Below are 13,426 nucleotides of genomic sequence, written 5' to 3'. Positions count from 1 at the left end.
AGTTTGACATAACAAAATAATCTTTATTTTCCTTTAATGGTGCTGATTGTCATTCATCTAATGTTACAGCCAGTCCTCATTTTACTGAACAAGCAGTGTAGCCCTGTTATCAGAGTTATCAATTACATGCTTCAAAGTAGGGACAGTATATTTTTCTCTGCAAGTATATGTGAGTGAAGTGCTCTTCATTGCTACAGCTTGCTCACACCATTTTTTTCAGACAATTCCCATGTGTGTTTGGGGGGACTTTTTTTGAGTTGGAAGAGACATGGATCACCCCTCCTCCACCCCACGTGGCTATCTGAAGGCATCAATAAGTGATATTAAGTCACACAAAACATCTAATGTGTATATTCCCCAAATGCTTTCTGGTTACTTGAAAATTAACTTGGAGCATGTTTATGGTCTTAAACTGCTTCAAAATTGAAATTTATGCTAGCATAGCAGGCTGCAGCTATACTAAGAAAATGCGTTATGCCAAAATGATAAAACAAAAACCACAGCAGGATGACTTTTTGTGCGAGTGCCTTGGTGTAGGTCCTGTAGATGTCCTTTGAGTTTAAGCTGCATCCCTGCTTAAAAGGCTTGTGTGTATTTGGATGATAATTTTGGTTATTAGCTTTTTAGTAGAAATCTCACATAGTATCTTAAGTAGACTGTGGGTGTTTTGCCATCTCTCCTTAGTTATAGGACAGTAGACAGTAAAAGATTAGCTTAACATTTCCACTATTGAATTACATCAGTGATGTATTGATATCAGTGTCCTTGGTTTTGTTTCAGAATTGGAGATGATTTCAAACAATGTTATTGGGAAAGAAATGCATCTCTGAAAGAGTGGCACTAAATGGTAAAGGACACTGGGAGTTCACTTATTTCTTAACTTTCAGCATTGATTATCTTTTAAAAAGCAAATTGTTCTCTGGCTATTGCATTAAGGAAATTAAGATATGTAATTAATATGGTCTTATCTATTTCTACTTCTGACTGATATAAATTAGGTGCAGTCTAGTTACTGAAGATCTGTCTTGCTTGAGTTTTGGTGGTTAAGAAGCTGAAAAAGATACTGCACCACTTCTTTGATCTTAGACTGATACAATGCTGTGGTTATGGATGTTGGTTATTTGTACAGTGTTCTTGTAACATTTTTTGCTACAGAAAAAGAAGAGACTTTTAGAGTTGTTTGACTGGTGGCAGAACATTATGGTTTTTGAGGAGAGGAATATATCCTGTTTTCAAATGAGGAAATGGCATTGGTGAGCTTAAGGAAAGGATTAAGTTTTCTTTGTTTCTGTTTTTTACAAATACAGCAATGCAAACGTATTTTGTAGACCAAACCTGTCAACCACAAGATAAAACACTAATGAGCAAGCTCACAACCTCATGAATAAAGCTTATCAAGATTATCAGCAAAACTAAAGAGTAGGTGCTTCTAAAAACTGGGAAGAGTGATAGCTTTTTGCAACCAAGCTTCTGAGATCCTGACCGCTGCATTAAAATTAGTAATCTTGGTAAGGTGTCTGGTTTGTTATGCCAGTTGTGGTCTGCAGCTGGTCAACAGGTTATAATAAAGGCTGTGATATGTACATAGATGACAATTAAAGGCCTGGGTGAACAGATAACTGTCAGTCCTTAACAGATTAGGAAAATATTGCCTATAAAATAGAACTAAAATCTTGGGTGTGTGATCCTGCCCTCTGTCATGTTGTCCACGCTGCTTCTCTGATAGTATACTGAGCCAATTTAGTTTGCTAGTTTGATAGTAGACAATTATCTCATTCTGCTCCCTGGGTTAAGGTTTTTTCAGACTGCCACCAGGAATGAGTTGTGACAGACATCAGAGTCCCTCTGTGGGGGGGCAGCCATGAGAAGTGGGGCTGTTTGCCCACCCGGGGAAGAGTGGGGCTGCCCCCTCTTGGCACCAGCCAGCCCTTAAATCTGCACAGTGATGGCATCTAAGTAAAGAGATATCCAAGCAAGCCAGTAAGAAGCACTGAAGGCAGCTGTTTTAAGTGCTTTACTTCTTGATGTTTGCAGCCTACACTGTGTGTATTCGTCACTGGTTTTAAAATCGAGGTGGAAGTGTGTGTTTTTCTACAGTTGTTCCAGGCCATGGAGCATTTTCTTGAGTTGTAAAAGGTCTTGGTTCAGTTTCTAGAGATTCAAATTTATGCTTCCTAGGAGGAGAGCATTGTACCTGCCAGGATAGAGGAGTGTTTGCTCTCTGGATTGCTGCTCTTGATCTTGGTGATATTTACATTCTCATGCAAAGATCCTTTGTAGAGGGGTTAAATGAATGTAACTTCCGTTGAGTAGCCTAGCTCTGGATTTTAGTGCCTGCTCCAAAGACTTTGGTTTCTTTATCTTCACCCAACAGTTCTGTGAATCAGATGTCCTTGAGGCAGTAGTTAACAGGATGTATTCTAAATTTTTGCTTAAGAGGAAAGTATTGTCTAATTTCAGTCTTTCACTTTGAGACAGTCCGTGATCTAAAGTGTTACTAACAAAAAACAACTGCATCTTTTTGTTGTTGGCAACTGTGAAATAAGTTGGTGTGAGTTAGTAACATGCCACAGAAATAAAATCATAAAAGGGAACATAGATGGAATGTTTCTCATATGGAGAAGCCAAGCCATTTAATGAAAAATGAACCAAAAGCAATTTTTCCAGGTTTGGGCTTTGGATGTGAACAGAACTTGAACTTCTGTGCCTCGTTTTGTACTGCATTTGTGACAATTCTCTTGGTTTTGGTTTATTGAAGAGCAAAAGTAATTTGCAGCAGTCGTACAGTCTGTAACAACCAGACATTGTGCACTGGGGGTGGGCCAACCTCTGACATAATGCTTAACCCAGTTACAAAACTGGGGTCCAATTTGCAGTACAAATTGGACAAATGTTGTAACAATGTAATGGGATCCTCTGAAATGGAAGCATTTCGTTAATGTAGGCAGGCTGCTGGCTTGTTCCTTTGGATCTAAATGCATCAGAATGTACTTGATTGTTTGCCTCTGCAGCCTGCTGTGAAATAGCTTAGGCTGAAGTGTCCAGTGACAGTTTACAAGTTACAAAGACAGCTTTTTGGCCACTGACCCTCTGCGGGAGTCTAATCTTTGTTTTGTAGATGTCTCTTTATCTAGGGAAATTACATCTAAGAGAAGAGGTGCTGGATTGCTTCCTCATTGTTCCTCATTGTTAAAGATGACCTCCAAAGAATTTTTACAGCCCGATTCATACTTTTCCTTTAGGGTACATTTGAGAAAACAAGGTTTTCTGTGATTTTCCTCCTTCCCCCCTTCACACATACCCTTGTTTGCTTTGTTTTTGACTGTAGTTTTGGAGAATATTTGAGATGTTGCTGTGGTGGTTTAACTCCTTAATTGAAAAAGACAGCTCAATCATGGGAAGACTCTAAGAAGAGGAAAAAAAAAAGCCACAAAATCCCATATTTCAAGTTATACTCTTGAATCTTTTAATATTACTATTTTGTTAACTTTTAGCTGTGGCTTTCTAGCTTAGGAGCAATTCAGAAGTCTGCTTAAAATGTATGGATTTCTTATCTCAATCAGTAGATGCCCCATATAGTTAATAAGTGACTCAGCATGGGTTAGCTAGGCCACATGCGTTCGTGATGCTCAACAGCAGTCTTAACTCATGTGGCACGGGGCTTTGGTCTGATTTCCTCTTCCTCTTTCCCTTACCCAAACTGCATATGCCTGCCTTGTATTGGCACTGGTGCTTGCCTAATTTCCCCAGTAAGTGAAACAGGGTGCCACGTAGGCAGAATGTCAAAGGTGTCAGCTTCTCTTCCCCAAAAACCCAAAGCACAAAACCCAACACCTTGCCAGGTGGTTGATGAACTCAGTTCTGGTGCTAAGGAGTAAAGGATCCAGATGGGTGATAGGATGATACCAGTGTTGCCTGAGAATAATTTAAGCTTTTGTGTGATGTTACTAAATACTGTTGGTGATACTTGTACCATTTGGGAGGGACTACTTGTGACAGAACCTCCCTACCAGAAGATAGTAGTTGAAATACAGTGCTCCAAGAAAGCTGCATTTTGTTTAGTATACCTTATTTCAGTTAAGGTAGCTGGAATCAACTGTTTTATAGGCAAAAAGTCCTCTCCATTACCCTATATAAGCTGTGTTCTTATCATGAACAATCTGCCCATGGGTTGTACTGGAAGTGCTTTGCTGTTTGTACCTGTGCTAACAGTTCTGGAAATGCAGTTGTGCCTATTTTGTTACTGTGGCCGAGTTTAAACAACTTTAGAATTTGGTAAAATTACTCAGCTCATAGGTGGTTTACTGTTCAATTGGCTTTGCCATTCTGCTGGCATGGATGTAGCTAGCCAACCAGCAATGCTGTTGTAGCTGTGATGGTACATGGACGCAGGCAAGGCAAAGTTTGATCAAGATAGTATCTCTTAAAAGACTTTTCAGGCACTCAAGTCTGTCATTAAACATTAAGGAATGTTCTGATAAATGATACAGCGTGAAATTTTTATGATGACCTTTGTTCTTTTGATAACTAAACTCTGTTAGGGAGAATGAGCTAATCCTACGAAGATTCATCCAGTGTGTATGTGCTGCTTATGCAAGTTTAATGAATGCTTTGAAGAGGATTAGCAAGGAAAGAGTGCAGTGGATGCCACTGCCTTCCTGAACAGAAAAGTTTCTATCATAGTCTGTTGGATCAGTGAGGGGGGGATGGAGGGGGATGCAAATTTTATTCTTCTTCCAAATACCAGCTACAGACAGAATGAAATACCTTTGAAAAGATCATCCTTGTGCTGCTTATAGGTGGAACATAATGAAAAGAGTTAGTCCTCATGCCAGGTGAATTCTGTATCACTTATCCTGGGGAATATCCAGGAAGATCGTATGAAAAATAATAGTATCATCCTGTTGTGCTTAAGTTTGTAGACCCACTCTTTCCTTGTCATCTTGAGGGCTGAAGCAGTGTCCTAAATATGCTGTAATTGTCGATGTTGACTCCTCTGACATTGCACAATTGCAGTGAACTACTGAAATAGTATTGCCTTGTGATTCTGTTTTCAAAAAGATGATGACTGTCAGTCTACAGCCTGAAACTGGCACTGACTCTCCTTGCTGTGGGGTTGACTTCTGAACTGGGGTGAAGTGAGCAGCTGGGAGTGATGACCACTTAGGGTATTGTGGGTTGAGTGCTGACAACAGCATATGAAGTTGACTTAGTGCTACATTTTGTGTTTATAGGCCCTGTTTAGAACTCTGACAGTATTAAACTGGTAAGTCTTTTCTAAAAGCTGATTTAGCCTTTAGAAGTTTTCTATACTAAAAATACAAACCGAACAAATCAAACTCTGTAGATGCTTTTCTCAGCTGATTTTAAACACAGCAGGAACTCACTGATTGATCTAGATGCTGATATTATGCTTATTATATATGCAATAATTAAGTATATTTTAAGTTTTACATGGCAACTTCCTCTTTAAATGGAAGCTAATTTTAATGAAATCTTTGTTGCCTGCTACAAAAAATTTAAAGGACTTATAATCTAATTGAAACACAAAACAATCTCTTCCAAGACCTCAGGTGTTCTACAGCTTTCCAATTTCTAGGTTTTGTTTTCAAGAACTGCCTAGTCTTAGAGACAGAATGAGGCAGTCTCTTCACAGTGCTTCAACCATCATCTTCTGGCAAGGTGCTACTGACCATACAGACTTTCTGTTTAATTAGGAAAAGATCATCCTAGTCATTCAAACCCTTCACTGAACTGTGGAGTCACAGAAACTTTATAATAGAAATTAAAGACTGTCTGTGCCTTTCGTGTTCATAATCTCAGACTGCTGTCTTTCACTTGTGAACAAATAGTTCTGGCTATTAGCACTTTTCTGTTGGCAACACCATGTTGCATTCAATCATGTGGTTTTGGCTTTTGTAGTATATTTTTAAAAAGGACTTAAAAACCAATAGTGATGCTTTTGGACTACCTTTTGGCTTGCTTACCTTTGCATGTTCAGTAAGGGCAAGCCTACTTAGCACTAAAAGGATCCTGACTGAAAGACATGGAAACATCTTAGTTCACTGAGCAATTCCACTGTAATTTTAAGAAGCAATAAGTTCTACTTATGCAGAGCTCTAAAGTTCAACTTTGCTGATGAATGCAAATCTCACTCGCTGGAGGTGAAATGCATCTTTTATTTTTAACTTCAGTGATTGCTTGGCAGCAAGTGCTAGTAAAGTAAATCTCCAAGGCCTGATTTAAGAAGTCTCTTGGCATTCTTGTATCTTCTTGCATTAGGAGAACCTTTCACAAGCATCTTGGCCAAATGTGGTTAAGCCTGTTGTTTTGGTTGTTACTGTGTCTCTTTGAGTGTTGCTCCCATAATGTCATAGAGGCAATGTAAGGATGTCCTCTTAGGCAATATAGCAGGTAATGCAGCACAAGGGCAATTCTATTGCTTAAAGCTGGTAGAAAGAAAAACTAGTAAAACTTGTTGGTTAAATGTCTAATGCAAATTGAACAATCCATGAAACTAAGTATGGCTCTTTCAACTAACTACCTGTTTGAAATGTTGTGTGGAGTATCAGGTGTGTGTGTGTGTGTGTGTTTACCTGTTGTTTACAAACAGCTGCTCTGCTTACTTGATTTTTTTTTTTATCTACAGCTTCACATTAATACAGTGTACTGTACCGAAATGAGTCTTTTATAAGTTGTCTTTTTAAATTAAGACCCCACTAAGTTCTAGTTGTGTATTCTCCTTATTCTTCCCTAAATCAGTTTTGCCAAATGACAGTGTGATGATGTCTTCATACCTCTTGCATAAAAATAGAATTGTGAATTGGCTTCCTGAAATAAGACAAAAGCAGTCAAGATTTCTGTTGTTCTGTGGCTTTCTAAATATTTGTTCTTGATATTCAAGTCCACTTGCTCAACTTCTTCATTGGGCTTCCTGTGTAATGTTGTTAAACCTTGGCTTAATTCTTGTAGGGCAATAGTCCTGTGGCTCTTGTTTACCAAGTAAGCAGCTGTGACCATTTTAGATGTTACTTCTCAGATGGAGGTTACTGAGCCTGTAGTGGAGTTAGCAGGAAGGTGGGCATACCATCTGCTCTGCTGTCACATTGTAAACTTACCTTCTTGCCTGATTAGGGCAGTGTACCATACTGAACACGGACAACTGAGGTATCATTTAGTTCTGCAAAGTCTGTTACCTGCTCGTTAGCAGCTCTCTCCTCTGGGGATTGTCAGGCAGCTGAGGGGATATAATATTACAAACTACTGCAGCAAAATTAACTATAGCACATTTGTCAGAGCTGAGAATTATCTTGCAGTGATCATATGTAAATGAGATTAGTCCCTGAAAGGAATGAGTACACTATTTATTGGCTTTTTGGAGGTGACATTTTATTACAAGACTGCCAATATCAATCCCCCATCTTGTATTTTTAATTTGCCCTCCTACATTATGACAAAGTTCAGCATCTTTTATTGGGCACTAAAATTCCAATCTAATTATGCACCATGGCAAGTTAAAACTTGTTAGATGGGTTATCTTAATGTTATGTGTTAGTCACATCTAAAGACTTGGATGCTACAGTAATAGAATGACACCAAGCGATTAGTGCAAAACAGATAGATTCTCCTTCAAAGTGGTCCTGAAGCCTCAGCTGAGTGCTAATTCATTCTGATGGTTTCTGGCACTCTGATTGCAGCTACTAGTGTCAAACAGATATCTCTTGGCTGGCTATTGAAGTGACCACCACACAGTGATGTACAAGATAAATTGGTAACCAATAATACTCTTGGATGAGGGCTCAGATTAACAGGTTGTCATTAGGTAATTTTCTGCAAATCTTTAGCATTTTGAGTTAAATTTACCCTCAATTCTTCTTGTAATGTTGTCAGTGTAAAATGTTGTTACTTCTCTGAGTAGAAAGCACGGGTTATGGTTTTCTGGGAGAATTATCTGTTTCTGATTGCTGTGATGGGATGAATGGTGTTTGTCTGGTTTAATTCTTTACACCAGTAAAGGTACAGACCTGCTGCCAGCAGTAATTTGAACATACTAGTTTAGGCAAGGAAAACATAACCACTGGGTGTACTACTGCCCTCCTTGCAGTGCTGTTTGAGCTCTGCTTGCTTGCTGTTACCCGAGCAACTGTACCAGTACATAGCATCCTAGTTTTGGTGAAAAGTAGCCCACATGATTGAGCTTGGGTATGAGCTTTATACCCACAAAAAGCTGGTAATTATAGACTGCCTGTGATAAGTAATTTGCTTGTAAATAGTATTAACAACCCAGTGTTTATAACTTTATGAATTATTTTTATTTTTACAAAAACATCACTGTGCTTTTGTAGATTGACTGTTTTATGGAGCTTACTTTCTACAACCTTTCAAAGTTTTGTTTAACTTGTGTTAGGATACAAAAGTATTAGTGGTCACAAGGTGAGAATCTGTTGTCCAGCCATGTAGAAATCTTTATAATTGATCCTGTGGGAGTATGGGCACATATAAAAGCAGTTGTCCTAGCTGTTTGGTAGCTTTTAAGCATGCTCTTCTTCCAGCCAACTCTTACACTCTTCAACTTCAGTTATACAAACTGTTTGTCTTTCAGAGCCAACACGTAATTGGCCAAACCGAACCAAGAGGAAAGAGAATATTTGAGAAGTCTCCCAGCATCTCATGAATGAACTAACGGAACTCGATAATGCTGGTTCTCCAGAGCCAGGTCTACGGCTCAGAAAAAGACACATGTCTGACACTGCAACAACACAGGCAGCCTTTGAAGAGGACAGCTCTGAGCAGAGGCTTCTTTTAGTGGAGCCAGCTCTGTCTTCTGACCAGGAAAATGTAAGTTATGATTATCTGTTAGGTGTGCTGGGAAAAATTAGTTTTGACATAAGTGCTTCAGTGCTTGAAATAAGTTCAAGAAATATGAACTGTGAGCTTACAACCTCTTTATGCCTGCTAAATAGTTCTAATAATACCAGGAAGATGCCAGAACTACTCAGTTGAGTGTATGGGAACTTGGGTGACAAGATGGGGCATAAATGTAAGTTTACCAGCTTTATATTTTTTTTATTCCTTCCTCAGAGAAATGGGACTTGTACTGGTTTATATTCTGCTGAGACACTGCTCATATCAAAAGATTTTTGTTCTGTAACTTTTAATTAATTATGAGTGAAAAGAGAAGATATATTGACTCTGGATGAATGTAATCTGAACCTTGTCTAATTGCTATAGTTTTTAGAGATTAGAACAGAAAAATGTGTTTGCAAGCATTCTTGTTGGAAGAATGGCTATACTGGGTTAGATCAAACATTTGCAGTGTTCAGTCTCTTCTTTCACTCATACAGTAGCCAGTAACAGACTCGTAAGGAAGAGTACAAGGATGGGGAAGCATGTTGGGTTACTTCCCTAGGACACTCTCCCAGCCTTTAATAACCGGTGGCTCACAGATTTCCTGAGCCAATGGCGATGTTTTTGAATTTTTTGGTAGATGAGCCTTTGTGAATTTTAGCAGCCACAACATCCTGTGGAAAGGCATCCTGCAGCTTAATTAGATGTTATATGAAGGTAATGTCCAAGCACTGGACAAAAGTACTTTCTGGTTAGAGAGTTTCAGAACTGTCTGTACTTAATGCTTCTCCCAGAATATATAGAGATGGATATCAGTACAGTTAAGTGGAAGAGGCATTCATCATAAGCTCACTATTAAATTTATCATGGCTTAATGAGTTTACTGTATCAGTTCAGTTACAGCAACTATGTGGTTTTAGCCAGCAGCAAAAACATGCTGATGTTCCTTAATGTAGCCTTCCAGGCAGAAGAGCTGGGCTGTTGCTGTAATTCCATTTGCCAGAGATTCTGGGTGTGTGTATGGACCACTATCGTGGTTCAGCTGACATCAGAACCTGTATTAGGCTGTCTTAACTTGATTAGTTTGAGCCCTTGCAGAATTTAGTTTCAAGTGTCCTTGTAATGACAAGTCATAAAAGGTATGCATGGCTAATAAGCCAAGCCAATGCACCGTTAAGTTGTACACTGCTATAATTTTTATTGGACACTCTCAGTATCATGAAAACAGGAAATAGACTTTTTCTTTGTATTATGTAAAGGTGCAAAGTCTTAGCTGATAGCTGAATTTACTAAGGTGAGAAAAAAAAGTTGAGTTGTACTAGCAGATATTTTGAATGTATGTATGTTCATCTGAAAGTCTGTTTGGGACCATCTTTTTTGAAGGCTATTTTCATTCTTGTCTCTTTCCTGATTGAATAATGTGAACTACCTGTTGCCTGCAGATGGCGTAGCCCAAAGGGAAAGTCCATAACTGATTAGGTGATATAATTCTTTCTGTACATTTGCTTAGCTAAAGAGAAAGTATTAGGATGAGTCAAAGTGTTTAATTTTAGATTTTTGAAAAGAAAATGGTTAAAGTACTCTAATTCTCTCTTCTGCTTTTTCAGGCATTCTTAGCATGTGTTAGTCCTTGTTTTTTTTTGGGTGGTGTTTTGTTTGCTTTTGTCCTTGTTACAAAAGTATGTGTTTCTTTTGTTTTGGCTCACTACAAATATTTCTCTATCTTGTATTTTATACATTCTCGCTTTCCTAGTCTTAAAATGTTGCCATAGAAATTTGTTTTTGCCGTTTGGGCCTTGCTGTTCTGTCTTGAACTGCATCACTTTCTCTGCTTTATATGGCCTCCTGCTTTTTTGACTTTTTTTTTCAGGCTAAACTTTTATTCCTGTCCTCTGTGATTTCTTGTTTTTAATACTGTGATATCTTTACATTTTTTTCTTATTAAAAGATTGGATAATTGATGCTTCAGATCATCCCAAAACACTCTGCTGTCAAAAGTACCAGTATGAGCTTGCCAAATGGCCTTTATTATATGACATACTACAATGTCCTAAATAATCTGGAAAAAACATTATGCTATATATCTTCCTCTGTCTCGTATAAGCCTCAGCATAGCTGTTACTCAAATGCCAGCTAGGATTCACTTTTGCTCTGCTGTATGTTCTGGCTACATGCAGCTGCCTCAGTAGAGATGACTTATTAGCTCAAAAGCATGGTTTTTCTCTGGTTTTGAAGAGGTTCTTGTTTATATGACAGTAAGATAAGGTTATTGTTCTTCTATAGTTGGCAATAGTACTCAGGTACACAAGCTAAACATAGCGTTATAAAAGGATGCAGTTGGTGCCTGTAACATTAGTGTTCTAGTGGCTAAATGCAACCACGTTGAAGCTTATGGTAACAATCAAGGAATTCCTGTGTTGCAGAAGGAAGGTGGATGAGAGCTATATAGTGTCCTGATGGTAAAAAAACCTATGGTCATTTGATATGCTGTCAAATATTTCTAATTATGACAAGCTAATCGTATTGACTTTCTTGAATATCATAACATAGATGTATTCTAATAGATACCATACTTCCCCCAAATTTACTGGGCCTAAGACTTGAGGTATTAGTGTAAAAATGTGTGTATTTTTATCCTGTAATGATATTGTAGTGTTTACTTTTCCTCTTGCCTCCTATTACTCTATTTATACAACTGCAGCTCCTTTATCTATATAAAATCTGCCTCAAACTCCCCTACACAAGATTTCTTTCCCTCTGCCCACTTGTATATCCACTTTCTGCTCCACTTGTAGGAGGAAGCAGTCTAAGCTCTTAAGAGGTAGTAGTTGCTTTTGAATTATTTTAGTGGTCTTTTCTAAGGAGGCGTGTGGAAGCATACCATTGTATTGTTCAGAATTATTTTCTACTTCTCCCACAGTTTGCATTATATACTATCTATTTCTGATTTTGATGGGCCAAAATATTGATCCCCTTTAGAAATATTGCATCTGCATGGAAAAAAAACTAAGGTGGTACGAAGAAATTAAATTTTGTTCTAAAAGGTTTTTTTTTTCTGAGGCTTTTGACCCTGGCACCAGTAACCTACCCTGGGTGGTTGCATAGCTGTGAACTAAAAATTACATGACAGATCCTACTTTCTGTAAATTGTGGCATTCACTGAATACATGTAGCAAAGATTTAGTAGCTGTATTGAGCATGCTTATCTAAAATAATAATAAAACAGCTGCATCCTTCTGCCACTGCTGTTAATCTGCCAGTTTTATAATGATGCTTATGAGAAGATCTGGTTCATATAAAATCAATACTTTTTACACCTTAACCTCTCAGTCTGCATTTTGTCCCATAATTCTGTGTTCTGTCTTAGAGTGCATATACGTTCATAGATTATCCCCTCTTCTGAGTATCTGTTCCAAAGAATAGATACATACCTTGCTATCTTATTTAAATATGCAAGTTGTGTAGTGATAGATGAGTGGCGTACCTTCTGTAACTTTGAGAAATAGTGACTATTTATCTGAGTATGGTGAGAAAAGGACTAGGCGAGCTGCATAATTCTTTTTATGTTTTCAGCAGTTTAAACTTTTTTTTCCTTTTTCTAGTTTACATGTGCTATATATGAGCTGATAAGGCATTTTTTTCAGCAGGTGCTTTCCTCCTGTAGCATGCTGGATTGCCTAGCCTTTGGGACAGCATCCTTTCTCCTGTCCTAGAGCTTCTGTCTTAACTGCCTTTGTAATTCCAGCAGTGATAGTTCCTAAAGAAATCTCTCTTACTGTGGCTTTGTCAAACTGACACAATCAAATGCATGTGATGTCTTATAGCCTAATGAATGGACTCTTTATGCAGCCCTAAAAACCTGTGCTTGACTCTTTCCTTTTATACTTTAACCTCTCAGTGACAGGAGGTAAACAAAAGAACCACTTTCTTTGCCTTTATTTCAATCATCAGGCTTCCCTGTTCCTGAATGTTGACTCCTCTCATGCAGTTGAGCTGTGTTGTGCAGTTGTCCTGTGTGGCACTGAAATGTGCCCGTGAAGTGAAAACTAGTCGCTCTAAAGTGTGCGATAACCTACAGTAAGGGTTTGGGGGAGGTATGTGTAGCTCTCAAGTCATCTGAATGGACAGAAGAAATTTGGGCAAATACTCATCTGGATTGCTTCTCGGGGAGCATGGGTTTTGACTTCAAGTGGAATTTACTTGACATCTGACAGATTTTACAATACCTGCATGTAGCTACAAGAGTCTTTCTAGGGCATAAACACTGAAGTGACTTCAAGGAGTGAGGCAGAAGGATGCTAGAGATTTTCAGGTACAAAAGTTTTAGAATAATTGAGGGTGAGCAAATGACTCAAGGCTTTTATCTTGAGTCATAGAATTTACTTGAAGCCCTTTCTGTTACACAAGTGTATATGTATTATCTACAGAAATAGACTACAAAAATAGTTTTGGTATTGACAGAAGGGTGCCTATAAATTCACAGAATTGACAATTTGTCTTTATGGTTCATGCTATCTCTGAGTGAAGGAGATTTAGGTGAAGTCTTGAAGGCCAAAGGTAGGCATTTGAGTCTTAAGAA

The 13,426-nt window shown here is 38.3% G+C and overlaps 1 protein-coding gene across 3 annotated transcripts in view; it reads left to right on the top strand.

Moving 5' to 3' along the window:
• ADIPOR2 (adiponectin receptor 2) overlaps positions 1-13,426 on the top strand; it is a 46,295-nt gene that overhangs the window by 14,538 nt on the left and 18,331 nt on the right. For all 3 annotated transcript variants that reach the window (XM_042795320.1, XM_042795322.1, XM_009966524.3), the window contains one exon: positions 8,603-8,838. In XM_042795320.1, the coding sequence (XP_042651254.1) occupies positions 8,671-8,838 (168 nt within the window). In that variant the 5' untranslated portion in view covers positions 8,603-8,670. The remainder of the gene's footprint in view (positions 1-8,602; positions 8,839-13,426) is intronic.

The sequence above is a fragment of the Tyto alba genome, unplaced genomic scaffold, assembly GCF_018691265.1.
Source record: "Tyto alba isolate M040663 unplaced genomic scaffold, T.alba_DEE_v4.0 Super-Scaffold_21, whole genome shotgun sequence".
NCBI lineage: Eukaryota > Metazoa > Chordata > Aves > Strigiformes > Tytonidae > Tyto > Tyto alba.
Note: the sequence above shows the minus strand (reverse complement) of the source record. Positions and strands in the feature narration are given on the sequence as shown.